The sequence below is a fragment of the Kryptolebias marmoratus genome, linkage group LG16, assembly GCF_001649575.2.
Source record: "Kryptolebias marmoratus isolate JLee-2015 linkage group LG16, ASM164957v2, whole genome shotgun sequence".
Taxonomy (NCBI): domain Eukaryota; kingdom Metazoa; phylum Chordata; class Actinopteri; order Cyprinodontiformes; family Rivulidae; genus Kryptolebias; species Kryptolebias marmoratus.
In genome coordinates, this window is record NC_051445.1 from 11,092,235 (window position 1) to 11,114,314 (window position 22,080).

Genomic DNA, 22,080 nt, shown 5'->3' on the forward strand with positions numbered 1-22,080 from the left:
AAAAAAAAAAACAACATGCTCTAATCTTTCACAAACTAACTAGACGAAACAACCAATCAAAAGGCTCCACCCAACAGGCTCAAGCATAATACAACCACAGACGCCTACTTCTTTCAAACAGCAGAGCAAAAATCTAACTTATGTCAAAACAAAACAACATTCTGTAGCAAGTTCTAAAAAATTACATATGGCTCCTACAAAGGACATGAGACAAAATATTTTATCTCTTTGAGCACAGACTGCTCCTAAATGTTTTATTTTCAGCCCTTTTGATTGCTTTCATGGTTCACTGTACCAGACACCATCAGTATTGATATCCCCTTTCATATATCATGAATAAAACTTTTTTTTTTAAAATAAGTTTGTTTCTTCAGTACCCCCACTCGTAACTGCATCAAACCAAAAACTGTGTATAGAGAAGATTTTTTTCTTTTAAATACATTTGGTAAATGTGATGTAAACCTTTGTGTTTATATAACTTTCAGTGACTTCCTACAATAAGTTTTTTTTTTTAAAAAATTTCTGTTTTTCAGGGTACTCCAGTGGCCCAGCTGCCTCTGACACCACGTACACTCACTTCACCCAGCTCTTTTAAATTCCCTCATATTCTTACTGCTTACAGAGTCCTCGGATATCTGCCAGTGCTTAATGCTTTAATAAGATCACAATTTGAGCCCCACCTCTCTGAGCGAATATTTAAGAACAGAGCTGGGATACAAGCATTTACTGCAGAACTGAGGGAGGTTGAGGTGTTTTTGTTTTGTTCGTTTTCTAACTAATGGTAGGTATAAATCAGGTAGGCGTAAATCAGTGAGAACACAAAAGCTGAAATGAAGCAGAGGAGTGCACTTATTGCCTGTAAAATATATATATATATATATATATATATATATATATATATATATATATATATATATATATATATATACTCTTCATCATTCCAACAATTAAAAAACGTCAGACCTTATAATCAAATTCACCTGGATGCTTCTTCATGTATGTGTGTGTGTGTTACTGTGTGTGTCAAGGATGGTGTGTCACGTGGTTAATGTTGATCCACAGCAGAATCCTCTAAGTGGCTCTGGGCCATCAGCCTGCATGGAGGCTCTAACTCACACTTTTAAACACACACACACACACACACACATTTGCTTCTAAATCAGTTTTGGTGTCCAAGTTTACTGGAAGTCCCCGTAAGTTGGTGCCCTGTCAGGTCATGGACCCCATTGTCATATAAAAACAAGCACAGCCACACACACACACACACTAGAGGATATTAAACTCACATTCATATCCTCAAGGCTCACACTGACCCTCTAATCATAACAAATAGTTGCCTAACCCTAATCAAAACCATAAACATGATTTTAACACAACTGTTTAACGACTGACCTAAGTCGTTTTATTGGAACCGTGTCAAGCGAAGGCTTACGTCACCACAGCGTGAGTCATACAAGTCCTGACACACTCTCACACACTCATGATCCGGCACACCGCCTGTAGAGGTCAGAGAAGGCGTCGAGGTCAAAGCCCAATTAGGACCTAAAAAAAAAAAAAAAAAAGAGGCCTAACTCAGTGGTGTCAGGGTGAATTACCTCGACACAGCGTGTGATGACACACGTGCCAGAGGTGAGTGTGTATGAATAACACACTCACAGTAAGCACACGCGTGTTTAATGCAAAAGGCTCACACAGAAAGATGATTGCTAGTTTTCCTTTAACTGTGGTAGTCTTCGATGCAAACGTAATGCTCAGAATTAATCTGATTTTCATACAGAAGTTTAACATCAAAAACTAAACCCATAACAAAAATTTACATATAGTTTTAAGACAAAAAAATGTTAAACTTTTGTCATTTTTGACTGATCTCACTTTTTGTATTTTTTGGATTTTATCAGATAATCATTTGTTTAACAGGTAAAAAAAAAACAACACTGTTAGAACTGAAACAAGTTGTTTAGATTTTTTAAATGTTCATATTTCTTCATCAATATATTCTTGAAGAATATATTAATAAATAATAATCTCCTAGCTGCTCTGAGTCAGAGCGTCTTTAGGTCCAAGCTAAGATCTTGGTGTAGGGTTTTGGCACAAATCCCAATAAACTGGATATAATTCAGGTGCAACTCATTGTTTTAATGTTCATCATACTGAACCCTCCAAAATGATGCTAACAGCAGAACGAAAACCACCAGCTTTTTAAATTTAATTATTGGATATGTGATCTAAAAAAGGCAAAAACTAAACTTTTATTTTATATAGTTGATCGGGATGTACGTTTTATCTGACTGTGTTCTAAATGTGGGTCTTTTAATTTATGTCCCTGATAAATAAATAAATAAACTAATATGACAGAAGAAAGTCTTTAAAACCAAATCGGTTTGTTTCCAAAGAGAAATTCTGTGGCGAGAAAACGTCGCCGCGTTTTATTCTTAGTTCAGGCTCAAAAAGTGGATGAAACTGTGTTTGACGTGCCAAGGAAGACGATTACAGGCAAGCATTTACACACGTTTGCGCAAACACACACTTACATACTCTGAGCTTCTCTCATCTTTGCCAAGGCTGCGGAGGGAAACTGGCAAACACACGTTCCCGTTCAGCCTTGTGACTGTGCTCTCTGCTGAGCTGCACTCCATCAACATGCCAAAGAAGGGCTGCAAGTCAATGGCATTTACATGAGCTGTGTGTGTTTGTGTCACTGAGCTAAACTGACCTTGATGATCCAACAATCAAACAAAAGAATGAGTTTCATTGCTTGACCACACGTCATTGGGTACAAAATTTATTATAAAAAAACAAATTTTCATCAAAAGATGACCATGAGTACAGATGTTTTAGTGCTTCTGTAAAAGCACACCTGGTTTTCTTTTACTGCATTCATGTAATTAAAATAAAAAAATACCAACAGTAGTTACTTATCAGCAGTTATGCTGATTTCTTGTTGTCTTTTTTTATTGTTTCAAACTGTTAGCAGAATTAAATGTACTTCAATTTTATCTTGGTATCTAAATAGCAGCAAAAACTGTATCATGTGACCCAGTTTACACTTTTCAAGTCAGTCTGCACTTGGTTAAACATGCAGAAATGTTAAGACTTTAATTGGAGATTCTGCCACCTGAATGTGTCTGTGTTTATTTAAAATAAACACACGCGAGGAACAAGTAAAGCAAAGCAAAGTAGTACGACAAAAACGATCGTCAAACACTTTTACGTTTGTGCAACGAGTTTGTTTCAACAATTATTAAATTAAAGAGGACAGATCTTTCTTCAAATGCACTAATTTCTTTTTCCTTTTCCAGCAACTCAATCAGTTCATCAAAGGCTCCGGCATTTTCCTCTTTTAGTTTTGCGAGGAATTTAATTTTGCTGTCAGACATGAAAGCGTCACTGTTTTCCCACGGGGCTGGATATTCAGCATTTAATTTGAAGATTCTCATTACAGCGTTTACCTTTTTAATTCCAAATAATTAACTCCCCTGTCTAATCTATTACCCCGTTGTTCATTTCATCTCTCTGCTCATCTGTTCATAAAGGGTTTGTTGTGAAACAGCAAAGACTTGCGAACACGCTGGTCCAGGCGGGATCAAGTGTCTTCTTCGGGGTCATTTACTTGCGTCCCAGCTGTTTCTCCAGAGTTGAGTTTTTTTGTCAGGACGACTGATGGGCAGGAAGAAGGGCTGCCTCAGGGCCGAGGGGAGGGAGATGCGTTTCAGGGGCTCGTACTCCAGCATCTTCTCCAAAAGGTCAAAGAACTGGTGGTGCTCTCTCCCGTGTGACAACAAGTGCTTCTGGGAAAATCAGGCAACAGGAAAGATGCTTTTATACCAAGACGTGGCTGTTTTCGATGCTCACATGTTTACATCCACCTCATCTCACCCTCAAAGGTTTGCACTTTGATTTGACAAAGCGTCCAGCCTTGGAGCACTCATTCCAGTCTAGACGGCCATGATAGAAATATGTCTGCTTCCTGAGGGAAAATAATTACAGGCCCTTAGATTAAAACTGCGTCAGTGAGTGTTTTACGTTGACAGGTCGCGTCGGCGTGATACCTGCTCCTCTGAACCATTTGTTGAGGAATTGGTCCCTGGATTCTCTCCATCATCGCAAGATGCTCCTTATTCTCATGAGTCTGGAGGGAAAATAAAATAAAAGATGACAATTAAATAAATAAAGCTGACTGCACTTTTCACATTCTGTACGTGTTACCTGGAACAGTGTGAAGCCTCCGTAGTATTCGAACAGGATGCAGCCGATGCTCCACACGTCGCAGGGGTGACTCCAGCCCAACTCTGTGGGGGGGGAGGGAAGAGCCATAAGACGAGCCAAACCCCACTGACGGTTACTTTCCAGGGCGAGTCAACATCTCCTACCCAGTATGACCTCGGGAGCTCGGTAGTGACGCGTCGAAATGATGACAGAGTGGTGTTCGTGGTCGAAGGTAGCGCTGCCAAAGTCAACCAGCCGCACTGTGGTGTCCTTTATTCTCCGTTCGTTACATTTCTAGATTTAAGATGGATAAAATAGAATTTACAAATATAGATGGCTTTGTTTTGGTACCCTTATGGCTCATTGAAACAATGCTTCATTTCCTTTAGAGTGTGATAAAGCAAACACAAAATGTGATAAAATAATGGACAGGTTTGTTGGTACCCCTTGCCAAATTTGAAAATATATGTTTGACCTAAACCACAAGTGTCTTCAAGCTTTCCATGAGTCTTTCAGCTTATTTAAAGGGAACAAACAGCCACTGGGTGGTTTGGTTTGGTCGTGTTCACCACACTGAACATGGAGCAGAGAAATCAAAGGCGAGATCTGTCCGAGGAGCTCAAAAAGACGATTATAGATCTCCATGTTGAAGGTAGAGGCTACAAGACCATCTCTAAGCAGCTTCATGTTCCTCTGACCACAGCTGCCAATATTATTAAAAAGTATAAGGTTCACCCAGACACCAGAGCCCACCTCCTACAATGTGGACGCAAGAGGAAATGCGACCCCAGCTTGATCAGACAGATAGTGCAGATATTAGAAAAGGAGCCAAGGAAACCATCCAAAACCACTGAAGCTGAACTCCAAGGTCAAAAAGTACATCGCTGTCTGATAACAGCGTTCGTTTCATTTGGAATCATAACGATGGAAGAAAACCCAGAAGGAGCCACAAAAAAAGCAAGAATTCACCAACATGCATGGAGACAAACCCCAACGCTTCTGGGACTGATGATAAAACTGGAGCTTTTAGGCTTCTCTCACATCAGTTGTGTTTTTTGTTTGTTTTTTTATTATTGTGGAAAGGTACCAACTATTTTATCTGCGTTTATAACTTCTTATTTTGGCATTCTGGCAATAATTTAGATACTGATTTTCATCATATTCTGAGCCAAGAGGCAAATGACTTGATTACACAGAGAAATGAAAAGGTCTTATTGTTTCCCGATGTGTAATAAAATGAAACCATAGGTCTGTGAACTACAGTATCTGATCGACTCATATAAACTAAAAAATCAATTAACTCTTTGCCTTCATTTATCCTACTGAACACACACACACACACACACACACACACACACATATATATATATATATATATATATATATATATATGATTTAAAAACTAAAAAGCCATAGCTATAATGGATTGTTTTTTTCTACATACATTTTTATCTACAGTATACATATATTTTTAAATACCAGGTTGTTCCACCGAGATAAAGGAAAATCTCCTGCAGTCTTCCTGGATAAACATTTATGTGGGTGGCTCCCGGTTCTACTCAAACGGACAAACATAAAGCATTCTGTCAGGATGTTCTGTCATCGGTAATCCCTTCATATTCAGCACCTCCTGTCAGTGTGAAGGATCCATTCCTACAGCTGTTTCTCACCTTCTGCGTGTTGTACATGACAGAGTAGTCGGAGTTCACGAAGAGGATGTTCTCCGGCTTTAGGTCGGTGTGAGTCAGCTTGTTGTCGTGGAGAACTGAAGACGAGATCGAGTGACAAGAGAAGACAGAAAGTTATTGCTTTGCTTTGGTGATTTTTCTACGGGAGGAAAGATGTGTTTTATTTATTTTTGATCTTCTGTTAAGTATTTGTTAGATTTTTTGGTATCTAGTGATTTAGTCATATTTCTGGTTCTTGCTTGTTGTACTATCACTGCCACTATTTGACCTTCACAGTCCTGGTCTCTAGTTTCTTACTTACCACTTGTATTTAGTTAGTAATCAGCACATCTGTTACCATTCAGTTATCAGTTACTCTCAGACAGGTTTACCCAAAATATTATTTTGTATATAACCCAGTAAAAGCACACCCAAGAGCCTTGGATACAACAACAACAACAATAATAATAATAATAATAATAATAATAATAAATTGAATAAATTTAGTTGGGTTCAGGAGCACAATGGGATTCACTTCCTCTGACTTAGTTTTGAAAAAGGACTTTTTTTTTCTCTATGTTGCAACTTTTATATGTATGTTGACTTTTTTTTCTCAACATTTCAACTTTAAAGACATTGTGACCCTAATGTCAAAACAAGAAAAAATATTTCTTTGTCAGGTGCGGTGGAGAGTGAGGCGAACCCAGAGCGCACTCATCATTTCCAGAAAAGAAACTACTTTATTAATAAAAAAACAAAACAAGGGCTGACGTGGCAGCAAGGCTAAACAAAACAAAACCCAGACAAGACAAGAGAAGAGAAGAGAAGCAGACAGCGCATGAAGCGACAGCGGACCAGTGACAAGTGGAGGACGTGACCAGGTTTTAAGATCAGGAGGCAATTAGGGGAAGTGAGATCAGGTGAGATGACTACAAAAACTAGGAGCAGGTGTAGATGGGCGTGGCAGGCAAACGAGAGACAGAGGCACAGAGACAAGTCCAAACATGAAGATGACAAAATAAAAGAAACAATAAGCTCAATACAAAAACACAAAGAAAACCCAAATCCTGACATTCTTAAGTCTTTTTCTTCTGAGTGACCCTAAATGATGAATCAGTTTTAAGAATCAAAAACTCCAATCTGGTCGTTAATCGCTGCCTCTGCTGCATTTAGGTTAAACTTCGATTTGGCCTCCAGTGTCAGTGGGGGGGGGGGAGACGGAGGCGAACCCAGAACGCAGACTCATCTTGAGAAAAGAAACTAATTTATTAACTTAACTAAACAAACAAAACAAAAGGCTGACGTGGCAGCAAAATCCCAAATACAACAAAATCCAGACTTAGAGACAAGGCATGACATGGCATGGCACGGCAAAAACCGTGTAACAAGCAGACAAAGCGGAATGATCCAGTGAGGAGAGGAGAAACAAGACCGGTTTTAAAACACTGAGGGAGAGATGATAATAGGGTGCAGCTGTGGACTTGACGAGGAGCAGGTGAGCTGGGCGCGGCAGGCATGAATGGAAAACTACTGGGGAGATGAACGGTGACATAAACACAGAAACCCAAAAGACAAGCAAACCAAAACAAGACCAACAAGGAACCCCAAACAAAGAACAAAACCCCAACAACACCAACATCCATGACATCCAGATTTGAAAACAAAACTTTCCTAAATATCCTTCATTTTCCCATCAGTGGAGCAGCTGTAAACAATCTGTTTAATGTCATCTGTGACACCAGTTTAGAGACTGGTGGTGGTGGTGGGGTTAAAGCCGCACAGTTGGCGTGACGTGGAAGGCGCTCACAGCTCACGGCGTGGCAGATCTGGCTCGCCATGTGTCGGACTTGGTTAACTGGATAAGGCAGGAAGTTGTTTGACTTCAAAAAGTCGAAGGTGCTGAGAGACAGTAGCTCGAAGGAGATGCACACGTGGTCGTAGTAGTTAAACCAGTCGAGCATCTGCACGCAGTGACTGACGGGGACAGAAACACACAAAAAATAAACAACAACACGAACCAACAGATGCCATCGTGTCAGAACCGAGCAAAGCTACGAACTCACTGTCTGTTGAGAGGGTCCCTGATTTTCTCCAGCACGTTGATTTCCAGTTTGGCTGCTTCTCTGTATTTCTCCAAGCTTTTAATGATCTTCAGAGCGATTCTCCTTCCTTCTCTGCGCGATCAAATGTTGTGTTATAAAAGAAAAATAACGACGACACGTTGGCTCAACTCTTAAGACGCCCTCACCTGCCGTGGTCTAAACACTGCACCACTCTGCCAAAAGTCCCTTCGCCCAAAGTGTCGACGATCTCATCTGCAAAACAGTTTGGAATCAGATAAAGCCGGACGGTTCGCGGCGGCGGCTCGCTCTCCGGCACCGACACCTACATCTGTCCCCCAGGACGTCCCCGCTCCTGTAGATCAGGTGGCCGTTTTCGGCGTCCCGCTCGTTTTTGCCCGCAGAGTCACTGCTGCTCCGCTGTGAACGGCATTCAGAAGACAGACATGATCCTGCTTCCATCGGCCTTTAACAGAAAAGCAGACTGATCCGACCTTCAGGTGAGCACTGAACACATCCCGTACATGTATTTGATTAGGAAAACATGTTTGATAGAGTACACATGAAGAAAGTGAATTAAAGAAGACATTATAATTAATAAATGCTTATCCTATGATAAAAGAAGAAGAAAAAATTGGCATCAGATGGCCCGTTTTGAGTAAAATAACCAGATTATTTGCGTTTATGTTCATTTCTTCCTCACATATTTGACAACTCTTAAGTTCATTTAAACTATTCTGACATTTCAACAGGGTTCAAAGCTCAGTTTTGACCACAATTTCACAACTCTCCATTTCTTTTCTGTATTTGGACAATTTGTCTGTGGATTTCTGCGCAGTTAAGGATCTTTCTCGTTTTAATTTAGCTTAATTTGGCCTCACTGTGACTTCGGTCATGTTTTGATACGATGCAGAATTCATCACTGAACCGCTGAGAGCAAGCCGTCAAGGCCTTGAGACCATGATGCAACCACAAACCATGACACTTCCACCACCGTGCTTCACAGTTAGAATTAGAGAAGCTGTAAACTGACTGTTACTGTAACCAAAACAAAGGATTTTTTTTTTATCCATATGTCCTAAGCACATTGTACCAAAAGGCTTTTTTTTTTTTGCCTGTAAGTTTAATTAGAAAAGTGTAGCTTTATTGTGATGTACAATCTGGACAACAGATTATCACACTTGTCGTGACGCAGGTCAAATTTGTGCAATCTGTTTCTGACTGTAGAGTAGGCTTGTAACAAAATCAGGACTTTAATACACAGTTGTCACTAAAAATATCGAAAAAACATGTGTAGTTGTAATACTAAATCCCTTTTTTTCTGTTTATATTTTCTCTAAAACACTTTAAGAGATGAAATCACTGCCAGATTTATTTAACTGGATTTGTATATTTAAATATGTCAAAAATAGAAAAAGAAAAGTGTCTATTTTAGTGCGTGTTGTTTTTTTTAGCAACTAAAATCCAACCATGATACAACACGGCCATTCAAAACTTACCTGCAGATCTTATTTACGATATATTTTTGGTTCTTACAGATCCTATAAGTAAACACTGCACCAGTAGTCAGTCAAAGGGTAAATATGCAGCTTGTTAATGGGGTTCTTTTAAAATAAATACTTATTTTAAATAAAAGTGTTAAGGTCCTTTTTGCTACTTTGAGTCTAATCTAGACCCTAATCTAGATATGACAACATAGGGTTGCTTACTTTTGGACATCTTTCATTTTTTTCTTAAAGAAAGTTACATTTTGAGTTATTACAAGCAATCATTTCAACATATTATTGATTTGAGGAGATTATCTGCATCTGTAAACACAGTTTTAAGTAATTAAAAAATAAAAGAGCAGAATTCCTTTTCTTTTAACAAGACTGCACATGCTTTTTTTTCCCCAGATGCACGAACAGCTTCATGCATCTTTGATCCCAGTGATGTTCGCTCGCTCCAAAGGAGGTCAAGAAGAAACCTCGGCTCTCTTTGGAGGTGACAAGACTCTATTTCCATCCACATTCTAAAGCTGTTATTAATATCAGAAACATCAGCACGTAAGTGAGGAGATACTCAGTGCTGGAAGAAGTGACCCTAACCCACACGAACGCATACGGTCTGCACAAAAAAGACGGACAAAACAAGAAACCCAGCCTGACAGACGATACTCACAGATACACAGAGACAAACACAGTCCAGAAACGCCTTAAAGAGAGAAAACAGCTCTTTCCTCCCCATCACCCAGGCGTGCGGAGCCGACCAAAGAAAGGTCAAGTTCAAATGGAAGAGACGCCGACGGAGGGATGTTCCCTTAGGGCGAGAAAGAGAAGTAGATAAAGCAGCGGCAGGTTAGCTGTAGCGTACAAGAAGCTGTGGAGAGAAAAGGCACAGAGGATAGGTAGGTCCATGAATGTGAAATCAGCGGCACAGAGGGGGGGAAAAAAAGGAGAGGACATGGAGTTGTGACAAAGTAAAAAATAGCCCGCAGTGTTGTCAGCAGAAACCTGAAGTGAAGGAAAGACATCGGCACAGACGCGCTACTAAAAACCTGCTGCGAAAAGGAAAACAGAAAACAGAACAGAAAAAAAAAGCTCAGAGAATAAAAGGTAAAAATAATAATAATAATAAATCAAAATCCAAAAAGCGATCAAGACAGCAGAAGTTGGAGGCAAACACGGAAAGTGACAGGACAGAAATGAGACGACGGACACAGAGAGGGCAAGCTGAGACACACGCTAATAATAAACTTTGGTAACCCCCACACACACACACAAACACACCGTCATGAGAAAGTCTTCAGCGGAGAATCGAGATGTGTGAAGGAGGAGAGGAAGATCACGTTTCAACTTAAATACTCTCCTCCTCGCACCTCCTGGATCTTTAATCACCGGCTGAGGTCAGGTAAAGTTTTTATTTTTGTTTAAAGGAACACAGCACGCACGTGAGCGCAGGTCGTAGAAACGATGAAACATTTAACAGCACAAACACGTTGATCTCATCAGCGACGAGGAACAGGGATGCAAATGAGTAAAAAAACAAACAAGTGAAGCTCTTTAAAAATTTAAAACACTTCAACAAAACCCGTCGACAACAAACAGGTTCTGAAGAGACGGCGCACAGAGCGGGTGACCGAACGCGGGGCCGCTTCGGACGCAGAAGCCGTCGGAGTCACTCCAGATCCACGTCGTCGTAGCTGGCTCCGGGGAAGATGACGATGTCCCCGTAGGGCCGGTCCTGCTCCGCTCTGATCCTCCTGGACGACAAGTTCTCTGCACAAACAGGACGTCAGGAGTCAGACCAACACAGCTCTGCAAAACCGACACCAATTATCCAAATCATAAGTCTCGTGAGCCGCCGGGTTGCAGGGAGACTCTAAGGGGGTCAGTCCAGCTCAAGATGGCCGCCACGGCTGATCAACCTCAGCGAACACAAAAACCGCGGCAGCTCAATCAGTTTCGCAGCTATCGTGCTAAAAACCCGGCGTGGTAGTAGCTGAGAGTCCTTCACGACACATGCTCTGAGCGTGAAATTATTTTAAAGGTTTTATCAAAAATGGCTGATTTCTGTCGTTTCTCCACATGAGAGGATCTCAGCTGAAAGTCGGCGGGTGATAAGCATTCCTCGAAGTAACGCCTGCCCTTTAATTCCTTTACGTCCTGCTTCTGAGGAGTCAAACCTTAAAAGATGTCTTCAGCAGCACTTGACTTTTAAAAAGCCTTTTTCTGTATATATATATATTTTTTTTTATCTGACCATTTTCTGCTTGTTTTTTAATCTACCTATCAGAGAGCTACTTTTAAACTTGACCACTCTGTGTTTAACTGATTCATGCTGTAGGTCGGTGTCCTTTTCCTGTCCTTTTTAGCCCAATCACCGTAGAAAATTCTGCACATAGATTGATGAGAAGAACACACTGAACGGATCTGAAGCTTTCACTGGATACTGCAGGATCTAATAGTGGCTCCACTCATAATATCATCTGGTCATATTCGAAGCCACGGCTCGAGTTTGGGTTTTTTTTCTGCGAACTGAGAGCGTGCCGCCATTCCACAGGGACCGCGCATCGATCCGGTGTCGCCGCCGTAACAGACTGAACTCCAGCGTGAGTGATGGATGATTTGTGGACGGCGCCTCTTACCCAGGAGCTTCTGAAAAATGCCGCTGACAGTTCTGCGGTTGACCTCCGGTGGTAAAAGCGAATGAAAGAGCACATGCTCCAGTTCACGCTCCGCCAACTCCGGCAACAACCTAAAGACACAAAACAGATTTAAAAAAAATAAAAATAAAATGCAGCGCTGCGGTTGTCAAAACCTAAACAAAGGCCTGATTCTCTGAAGAATACCCAGGAGACTCTGCTGCTGCTGCTGCTCCCTCAGCCATCTCGCCGTCTGCCTCGGGGATGTCCTGAAGCGTCGGGACGGACCTGGAGACGATGGACCTGCCAACACGAACGTGAGGACACGTATTTAAGCGGGACAGCATTCACATAAACACACCGATGTCTCTTTGCTACCCACCCTTCTCTGTCAGACGTGTACACAGGAGAGATCTCCCGAGACGTCTCCCTTTGGTCAGACACCTCCAGTGGCAGCGTACCATCAGCTGGACACACACACACACACACACACACACACACAGTACCCATGAATAATCAGTAATTTGGAAGTTTCTTTTCTGCAGTTCATTTTGTCAGTGCATAAGCATGGGGCCCCTTATTATTATCCTGTATCCTGTTGCACAGCTTTAAATAAAAACAAAAAAATAAATAAAAACATGCAAATTGTAAACCAAGACATGAGGCTCAATCAGGAATAGTGCACTACGACATTTGGTTGCGATATGTCACACAATGTAGACGAAATTCACAAAATACTATAAAAATAAAACAAAAAACAAAACTAATTGGCAATCAATGGGATTTTGGCAAAGCAGATAAAAGCCCTCCCTGTTTGGAGCTCTGCAGCTCAGACATACTTCACGATAGAAACACGATTCAGGGTTTAAACCGGTCACAGAAAGGTGGACTTAACATGTCTGAACTGGCATTTCAATGTCTTTAATGGTTTTTACTCAATCGCAGTTTAAGTTTCAGGATTTCCTGAGATTTTTCCACAGGATGTTCAACTTAGTTGATGATGTCACACTAACTTTTAAATTGCCTAAAATGTTCACTTTTTTTTGTAGTACATATTCAAATTATTTGTCGAAATGAAGACATTTTTGTCTTCTTTCACCCGGTGTGCCTCCCGCTGCTGCAGGACTTAAGGTTTTCTTGCAAATATTTTTAGAGGTCACAGACTGTAAAGTTAAGGCAGCAAAACAGAAGAAGAAAGGAGTGGCAACATTGAAACTCAGCTCATATCGCGTTTTCTCAAACTGCCGAGGAAGGTTTGAGTCTGAGATGTTTTAGATAATGGAAATTTATTCTGATTAACTGTTAGCTTGGCTCCTCCATTAGATTTTCTCCCTGATTCTCCAAACGCAGATTGCTCTGACTCCTATCCGCTGCAGGTAAAAATACTGACTGCTCATAAGCTCTAGACTCTTAACAGAACATAAAAAAAGAAACTATCCCTTTAATCCTATCCTATCCCTTTTGAGGACACATGGTCAGTTTGACCTCTGACCTCAGTCGAATGCATCTGAACTAATTTTAGCTTTTTGTATTTCACCTGAAATATCGATCATCTCAAACTCCGCCATTTCTCTCTGCACCTGCAATCACACACGGACGGTCGTTTTAGAGTCCTGTCACATTTCCATCTCATCACTTAATGAAAAGCAGGTTACGAGTGAACGACCTCAGCGGGGATCTGCTCGAGTCGTTGCTCCTCTGGCTCCGCCTCCTCCGCCGCCTCGCGCTCCCTTTCCCTCTCCCTCTCGGAGTCGGTGGACTCGGGGCCCCGCTCGCCGACCTGGAGGTCCGAGCCCGTGAGAGGCGCGATGCTCGCGGCCCGTCTCCATAGGGACCGGATCTCGTCGGGCAAAACTGCGGGCGGAAATAGCCCCGTGGTTTATTTCTGGAAAGGTTACTCGAGTCGCTGCAGCTGAACGTGAGAGGAGTGCAGAGAAACGTTGCTGCTGTGACAATTGGAGCAGAAAAAAAAAACCTCTCAAAGAAGGCTGCAGTCTAGACCAGTGTAAGAATAAAGGCACAGCTCTGAATCGAGGCTTTAACAGGTGTTGTTAGCGCGATGTGATGGTGAACAGGTGCGTCACTGACAGCCGTAGGGGTTGTTGAAGAGCTTAGACGCAGGAACGGTTCTCTGAGGGGAAGGCAGCTGGAGAACCGGGCTCCTGGTCTCAGTCAGAGGGTCGTCGATCCGCTGCTGCAGCTCGCTCTGAGGGAGCTGCGTCTCTGGATCGAAGAAGATCAGCTGCCTCTTCTTCCTCCTCCTCCTCGTCCTCACCTCGGGATGGACCTCCTAACGGTGGATCAGCGTGTGGAGAGCAAGTTGTAGATTTTAAAACTGTGACTGAAGGATTCAAAAAGCCACCATAAGAACTCATATCACACTCTGTTAATGTGTGATAAGTTTGACTTTAATTTAATAGTTTGAATGTTTTCCTGTTTTTCTGTTTTCTGTGTGTTTTTTACAGCCTAACTACATCTGCTTGTGATATTTTAACCCTTCATTTATCAAAACTTTCCGCTCATGCAGGAGATGGGTAATTTAACTTCTGATTTTGGTAACTTCAATGCTTTTCAAAATATTTAATTTTATTTAAAAATATTTTCCCAGCAGGAATACATCAAGATGTCTTCAAAACTGTGTTCTCTTTAAAATCTGCTTCAGCAAACTGGCTGTTTTTATCTTTTTATGCTACTTGTAGTATTTAGCTGCCATTCTGCTACCTTTATTTTTCAGCTAGCCTTTTGCTACTTGTTGCTACTAGCTCCAATTATGCTACTTTTAGTATTTAGCTAACCTTGTGTTATGCTAGTTCTAGCTTTCAGCTACTTTTTTGATCATTTTAGCTTTTAGCTAGTGTTTTGTTTTATTTAGCTTTATTATTTTCAGCTTCTTCCACAATTTTCAGCGCTCAGAATTCACTCTCTAGTTCTTCAGTTCAGTTCACACATTTTGTGCATCATTATAACACAAGAGGACAAACTTCAGCTGACTGTTCTCCATCTGTACACTAAATTTGATTGTTTTAGATGACCTGACTGGTTGGGTGACTGCATTTCTTCAGTCATACTAAAATAAATCCTTATTTTTAGTTCACGAGTCTCATAACTCAGTCAGTTTAGAATGAAAGGCCGGGCAGGAAGGAATGCCTATCACCCATCGCCTTTCTGGCCAAGGTTTAAAACGAGAATCCTCTCTGTTGAGAGGTGAGGAAATTATAGCCATTTTGGTTAAATCTTGAAAATATTGGTCTGCTCGATGTCCAACGGGATCTCAAAATCCTGCCCCACCTGTTAGCGCTCAGAGTATCTGTTGTGAATGACTCTCAGCTACTACCACGACGAATTTTAGCTCAATACCTGAAAAGCCGATGGAGTTAGAGCCATTTTTGTGCTTGACAAGTTTGACTAGCCACAGCAGCCATCTTGAAATGGACTGACTCCTAACATTAATGGCTCCTAGATGCACATTCAGTGAAGACTTTCTGAGGGTTTCATTAAGATCCATCCGATGGTTCATGAGATATTTTGCTAACAGACGGACAAACAACACCTCTAACTCAGGAGTTCTCGGAGGCCTCCTCCTCTCTGCGGAGGGTGGGGAGGGGAGGAGCGGCGCTGAGTCGGGGGTGATCTGCTCTCTGGGAGGTCCAGGCGGACCTGGTTCCTCCCGAGGCGGCATCAACACATCTTCAGGGGCAACAGTGTCCGGCTGCAGCCTGACAGACAGAACCTCAGTCAGTCCATTGGTGTGAGTGTGTGTGTGTGTGTGTGTGTGTGTGTGTGTGTGTGCGGGTTCATCTTTGAGCAGGTAAAGTTACTCTGAGGTGGATCTTCTCCGCTCCTTCGTCTCCTCCCGCTCCACGTCTCCTCCTTCCCTCTCCGGCTCTCTGTCTTCCTGCTGGGGAGTCACTTCTTCTCCTGGAAGGTCCGCCTCTCCTCCTCCTGTTGGAAAAAGGATTGAGGAAGAAAAGAAGCTTCTCCACCTGGTTGTGGGCCTTACCGTAGTTGCCAAAAAAAACCCAAAAAACTCCCAATTTCTCCACAAACCTTCAGGAAAAGGATCAGCCTGGCCGAGGAGGAAGTCGATCGTGTCTGGGTGGTGATCCGAAAGCTCATCACCCTCGAACTGACGGCGAGAAGATATCAGGTCAACCCAGAATGTTTAGATGTTTGTTGTTTTTTTTCTTTTGTCATGTTTTACCAGCTGTACCTCTGCAGCAGCGATGGAAACAGGCTCCATCTCCCTCAGAGTGATGGCGTCTGGAGAGGCGGTTATGCCTGAGGAAAAACAGAACAGACGACGTAATTAAAAACACAAAAGATTGAACAGCTGCAGAGCCTTAAAGAAGGCAGCAGGGGGAAAAAAAACAGATAATCAGATAAAAAAAAAGATCGTCTGAGCTCTGTTCTGCAGCTCTGGACACTTATTTATGTCGTATTTAGCTCCACCAGGGAGGTTATGTCTTCGGTAGCATCTGTCTGAGTACAAGATCACTCAAAAAGCTCTGAGCGGAGTTTCATGAAATGTTCAGGAAACATCAAACATGGAGCACGGAACAAGCGATTAGATCTGGAGGTGATCGGGTCAAAGGTCAAGGTCACAGATCAGCTCCAACTCTGCAGCTGGATAACAGGAAGGTTAAACTCCACAGCTGGACGCCTCAGGGGTCAAGGGTTGATTTCAAGGTGACCTTGTGGGCCAACTATGCAGCCCGGTAATGGAGAACTGCACAGCTGCACACCTCTTAGGTCAAGGGTGATGTCTCACTTCAAGGTCGTGGGGTCAAAGGTCAACATCACGGCTGACCTAGTGCCAGAGCGAGTTGTCGCTCTCGGAGTATGTGATGTTAATGACTCTCAGCTACCACCACACCAAATTTCAGCTCAATATCTGTAAAAAACGATGGCGTTATGGCCATTTTTGTAGTTTCTAAGTTTGGTTGGCTGTAGCAGCCATCTTGAAGGGGGTTGACTCCAAACGTTAATCGCTTATAGATGTCTATCCAATGATTGTTTCCTGAAGGTTTCGTTAAAATCCGTTCGGTGGTTCATGAGATATTTTGGTAACAGACACTGAAAAACAGCGGGTTTCTCTGCTTTTTGTTTTGCCTTCATCGAGTCACTGACTCGACTGCCAAGCGAGTCGTTCCTGCAGAACGCTTCAGGTCGTTTCCCGTCCGTGCTGTATAACCAGCCTTTGTTGCGTTTGACCCAAAATGACCAGTCAGAGTTCATCCTGTCGTTTCTGTTTTCTGTCGCCGCATCAAGAAACGGTTAAGGATAAAAAACCCACTGATGTCGTCACACTGCCCCCGTGTGTTTCACAGGCGACATTGCAGCTTCAGATCATGAGACAATCTGAGCCTTCTGCGTCTGTTTTCCTCCAATCATTCTGACATTAGCTTCCTTTTAGTTTCCAAAAGGTAATGTCTTTACCGCTGTCTGTGTGTGTTCAGTTGTCTGTTAGCAAAATATCTCATGAAGCGCTGAACGGATTCTAACAAAGCTCTCAGAAAATAGCCACTGGATTCACGTCTACAACTCATTAGCTTTTGGAGTCAACCCCATTCAAGATGGTCGTCGCAGATAAGCGACCTTAAAAAACACAGAAGTGGTTATAACTAAGCCAGTTTTACAGATGCTGAGCTAAAATTTGGCGTGGGAGTAGTTGAGGGTCACCCCCAACTTATTCTTCAAGCTCCAACAATAAAGCACAATATTTGTTTTTAAAACTTTAGCATTAACTACTGGAGTCAACTCTGTCTGTCTGTTAGCAAAATAACTCATGAACTAATGGATGGATTTTAACAAACCTCTCAGAAAGTAATCATCAAATATGCATCTATGACTGAATAGCTTTTAGAGGCCAACTTAAGATGGCCGCCACAGCCAGTCAACATTGGCAAACACAAAAATGGCTAAAACTCGGTCAGTTTCACAGACATTAAGCTCAAATTCGGTGTGGTGGTAGCTGAGAGTGATCCCCAACACACAGTCTAAGAGCTAACACGGGTTCACGCTTAAGTTTACTTACAAGGTTTGATCAAAATGGCTCCAACTCCCTCCCTTCTCATCATAATGACCTTAGTCTAAAACGCCGGCCTGAAAGGCGGCGGACGATATGCGGCCTTTAATAACCTCAGGAATTTGCTAACCAGTGGTCTGCACTAACGTGGGCTGCAGACGCTGTAAAGAGGACCGTTTTTGTGTGGCGCTGTTGTCGTTTCACCTTCGAGCTCCAGAGCGGCAGACGCAGCTGGGCTGGTTAGCTCAGGGAGCTCAGGAGACGCTTCCCTCAGACTCTCTCGGCTCATCTGAAACAAGAGGCAGGAAACGTTTTTCGTTTATTAGAAGCACTCAAGAGATCGTAAACCTCCGCCCGACCCCAACATTTTCTGAAAATTCCATTCAGATCTGTTCTTTATTAGTTTTTGTGTAATCTTTCTAACACGGCTAAAGATGTGACTCCTTGGTGGAGGGGTCACCTGTGACCTTGACCTTTGACCCCATGAGCTTGCAGTCAATAGGCATCATCTCTGAGCCCATCAGGCTGACCTGGACCTCAACATTTGACTGGATCAGAACCAAAATCTGTTCACTTTTTCCCTTGGATCAAATTTAATGAGGCCTGAAGATTTCATGAAAATCCGCTCATAACTTTTTGAGTAATCTTGTGCAGACAGACAGGCAGGCAGACAGACAGACAGAAAGACAGACAGACAGTCAGAGAGACAGACAGACAGAGAGACATACAGACAGACAGACAGACAGACAGACAGACAGACAGTCAGAGAGACAGACAGACAGAGAGACATACAGACAGACAGAGACAGAGAGACAGACACACAGACAGACAAAGAGACAGACAGAGACAGAGAGACAGGGAGACAGACACACAGACAGACAGACAGACACACAGACAGACAAAGAGACAGACAGAGACAGCCAATCAGACAGACAGGCAGACAGACACTACTGAACCCCCCCCGGATGGAGGTAAGAACTAATGATGTCAGCTGATTCTCCCCTCAGAAACATCATGGCCGCCCTTACCTGTATGAGCGCAGTGGGGCTGAGCTCAGCATCCTGCAGGTGCATCGATCCGAACAGAGGATCAGGAGCTCCTTCTGTCTCCTCCATCAGAGACAGGACATCTGGAAGGACCGCGGCTTTTCTGGAAGACAAAAGCAGAGTTCTAAAAGTCAGGAAAAAACAAAAAAAGAGCAAAAAAAGACCCGTCCCTGTTTCCATCCGCTCACACCTGCTGTGATCGTCCAGGTCGATTTTCTGGGAGCTCCTCTGTTTCAGAAGCTGGCTCACAATGGTCTGAAGCTCCTCTGAAACCACACACACACACATACACACACACAGATCATTTGGACCGGCTCTCCCGCCCGTCCTCCTGCCGGCGTTTCTTTTTTCCCGGCGGCTGTCTGTCTTACCCAGGAGGATGGCACACTGGCGGTGGTAGACCAGGACGACGCCGTACTGCAGCTGGGAGGAGAGGTAGAGGGAGAAGCGGGGCCGAGGGAGGCCCGGGCGAGGCGGGGGGACGAGCTCCAGCAGGTAGTTCATGATGTTGTCGCTGGAGGAGCGTTAACGTTAGCCTCACGCAACAAAACCTCCTCTGAAGAGGGGGTGGAGAACTTACCAGGTGCTTTTGACGTTAACTTTCAGGAAATCCCTGCGAGGGACTTTGATGCCTTTTGTGGCAACCAGCCTGAAACGAGCAGAAAGTTTTTTTTATTTTTTAAAAACACTTTTTATTTCTTACTGAAGCAGAACAAACGCTGAACGGTGAAGCTTCTCAGAGATGTAGAACGGAGGAAGAAGCCCCTCGGATGCACCACCGACTGGCTGTTTTATGAATAAAGTATATAAGATGCAGTCGGTCCACAGACCCACATAAATACAATCGTTTCCTTTTTAGGAAATAAAAAATATGGAGGACCAAGCCTGCCATAATTAAAAATAAATACAGAAATACAGAAATGACTCATTAAAATCATATTAGGGCTAAAAATGAGCCTTGACAAATAAATGAATGTGTCATTAAATACAATAAAATAATAAAAAGAAGAGATTTTTTTTTATTTTATTTTCTCAACTTTTAATTTTTTAATTCATGTTTGTGCTTTTATGCCTATTTTTTATTTAAACTGATAGTTTTCAGTAATATTTTTTGTCTTGAATGCTTTTTTTCATTTGTTATTTTATTACCAACACTTTGTCCTTCCATATTTATTACCACTCAAATATATTTAAAACATGTTTTCCCCCATACTAATAATATATTTTTTTCTTTACATGATTGTTGTATTTTTTTCCTGAGCCCATTTATTTTCCTCTTTTTATTTTACATTTCTTTACATTTCACAGCCAATAATTAATCATTTATTACACATTTGAACTTTTCTTCCCTACAGTTAAGTGTCAGTCGTATCCTATTCCTGCTGTATTCCTCCTCCCTAAAGAATAAATAAAGAATTTCTCCTGGCTAGTCGGAATAACGGGACTCTGTGACGATCATAAACAGACAAACAATTTATCTTCCTGTTTGCTGCTCATTTCAGAGCTAGTCGGGTCTTTGTTTTTTTAAATCCACTAGTTTACACTATATTGCCAAAAGTATTCACTCGCCTCCCTCCACTCGTTAATGAACCTGAGTGACATCCCATTCTTGACCCATAAGGTTTAATTAATCTGATGCCGGTCCATTTTTTTACAGATATAACAGCTTCAGCTCTGCTGGGAAGGCTTTCAACAAAGGGTTTAGGAGCATTTATGGGAATTCTGGACTATCCTTCCCATTCTCCAGTGGAAATTCAGGACATTAATTATCCCCAAACTGTGCTATTTTAAAACTTTCCTATCTTTTAACCCAGATTCATGATCTTGGTTCCATTTAATCGTCTTTCTGCGTCAAACTGTCCGATCTTTAGTGTTTGACAGGAAAAACCTGAGTTATGATGCGTTTATGTTCATTTTTTTAGCCTTTGCTGCATTTATTTCTTTCTGTTCATCTGAACGTTTCTTAAACCTTTCCTGAACTCTGCTGAACATCTGTCCTTTCTACATCTTATTTTATCTTAAATGTGCTTCGAAATCAACTCGAAATGGCTGAAAAATAAAAAGCAGACAAAGTCCAAAGAAACCTTCAGAAAACTGGATATATTAAAGACTTCTGCCCAGATGTTTTCTTTATTAATGCTTCATAAAGTGAAAGTCTTCAGCAGGTTTAAAGCCGTTTAATCTCGGATTGGAGGACTTCAAACGCTGCAGGCTTCTTGTTTTGGTTTCTTTGAATCGGTTTTTATTTAACTTTTTTGTCCCCCTCAGCACCTGCTCTCCGCTCCTCAAAACACTTTGAACTCCATTTATCCTCAAAACGAGCAAAAAAAAACTTAACAGAAAAGATGGAAATTCATTAAAATCCCCACCAAAAAAAGTCGAATTATGTAAAGAAAAATAATCTCGTAAAGACGGGAAAATGAATAAAAGCGTCTCTGAATTATTTAAATAGAAAAAAAATCGACTCTAAAAGAAAAAAAAACTATTAAGTTTTACATCAGCCGCCGTTTTACTTATAACTAAATAAAATCCAACAAATAAAATTAACTCGAATTAGACCACTAATTGAATTACCTTGCGCTTTTTTTTCTCCACATTGTGCGCATTTTAAACTACTTTTTACACTTTTAAACAAATATTACAACACTAGTCGCGTTTCTTGTTTAATGAGAAGACAGGAAGAGAGTCAAACCAGAATAAGGCAACAATTTTCAGATGATTTTACTCACCAGATGGTAGAAAAACATCCCGTGTGTCGCTTTAAAACAGCCGGGTAGTAAAACATGTTGAAACTGAGCTGATGGAGGTCCTGGTTCTGGTTCTGTTTGTTCTGGTGTCAGGAGAGCTGATTGGACAGAGAGAGAGAGAGAGCCCGTCTCCTGAGGCGGAGCTTCAACACCTCGGATCCAGAACATGTTCAGCTAAAAGATAACTGAGAGCTGAATTAGGGCTG

At 42.0% G+C, this 22,080-nt stretch overlaps 2 protein-coding genes across 3 annotated transcripts; both read right to left on the reverse strand.

Annotated features, from left to right (window-relative positions):
• Positions 1-2,772: 2,772 nt before the first annotated feature.
• On the reverse strand, positions 2,773-10,680 carry clk2b (CDC-like kinase 2b). 2 transcript variants are annotated; one of them, XM_025007769.2, is made up of 12 exons: positions 10,426-10,655; positions 10,094-10,231; positions 8,263-8,353; positions 8,122-8,188; positions 7,937-8,047; positions 7,681-7,847; positions 5,877-5,971; positions 4,371-4,500; positions 4,207-4,289; positions 4,050-4,129; positions 3,877-3,967; positions 2,773-3,788 (listed from the first exon to the last, which is right to left on the reverse strand). In XM_025007769.2, exons 2-12 carry the CDS (start codon positions 10,157-10,159, stop codon positions 3,603-3,605), a joined length of 1,167 nt encoding a protein of 388 aa, XP_024863537.1. In that variant the 5' UTR covers positions 10,160-10,231; positions 10,426-10,655; the 3' UTR covers positions 2,773-3,602. The 2 variants fall into 2 exon arrangements, with proteins under 2 accessions (XP_024863537.1, XP_017280413.1); XM_017424924.3 differs by having other exon boundaries at positions 2,773-3,785; positions 10,094-10,680.
• Positions 10,681-10,909: 229 nt separating this feature from the next.
• LOC108241066 (meiotic recombination protein REC8 homolog) lies at positions 10,910-22,025 on the reverse strand. The gene is made up of 16 exons (XM_037980595.1): positions 21,857-22,025; positions 19,708-19,776; positions 19,499-19,641; positions 19,110-19,393; positions 18,286-18,370; positions 16,267-16,334; positions 16,104-16,182; positions 15,875-15,998; positions 15,607-15,772; positions 14,145-14,346; positions 13,723-13,910; positions 13,594-13,636; positions 12,439-12,523; positions 12,264-12,359; positions 12,060-12,169; positions 10,910-11,190 (listed from the first exon to the last, which is right to left on the reverse strand). The coding sequence occupies exons 1-16, from the start codon at positions 21,910-21,912 to the stop codon at positions 11,090-11,092; spliced, it is 1,899 nt and encodes a 632-aa protein (XP_037836523.1). The 5' UTR covers positions 21,913-22,025; the 3' UTR covers positions 10,910-11,089.
• Between the last annotated feature and the right edge of the window lie 55 nt (positions 22,026-22,080).

What these genes read in the sequence shown, in the direction of transcription:
- LOC108241066 (XM_037980595.1), bottom strand. Translation starts at nt 21,912, where the DNA reads ATGTTTTACTACCCGGCTGTTTTAAAGCGACACACGGGATGTTTTTCT. An exon ending in GCCCCACTGCGCTCATACAG is followed by an intron (nt 18,371 to 19,109) that starts GTAAGGGCGGCC and finishes CTCTTGTTTCAG; the next exon opens with ATGAGCCGAGAGAGTCTGAG. An exon ending in CATTTTTCAGAAGCTCCTGG is followed by an intron (nt 11,191 to 12,059) that starts GTAAGAGGCGCC and finishes CTGTTTGTGCAG; the next exon opens with AGAACTTGTCGTCCAGGAGG.
- clk2b (XM_025007769.2), bottom strand. Translation starts at nt 10,159, where the DNA reads ATGGGGAGGAAAGAGCTGTTTTCTCTCTTTAAGGCGTTTCTGGACTGT. An exon ending in GATCTGCCACGCCGTGAGCT is followed by an intron (nt 5,972 to 7,680) that starts GTGAGCGCCTTC and finishes TCTCGTCTTCAG; the next exon opens with TTCTCCACGACAACAAGCTG. An exon ending in AGCTCCCGAGGTCATACTGG is followed by an intron (nt 4,290 to 4,370) that starts GTAGGAGATGTT and finishes CCCCCCCCACAG; the next exon opens with AGTTGGGCTGGAGTCACCCC.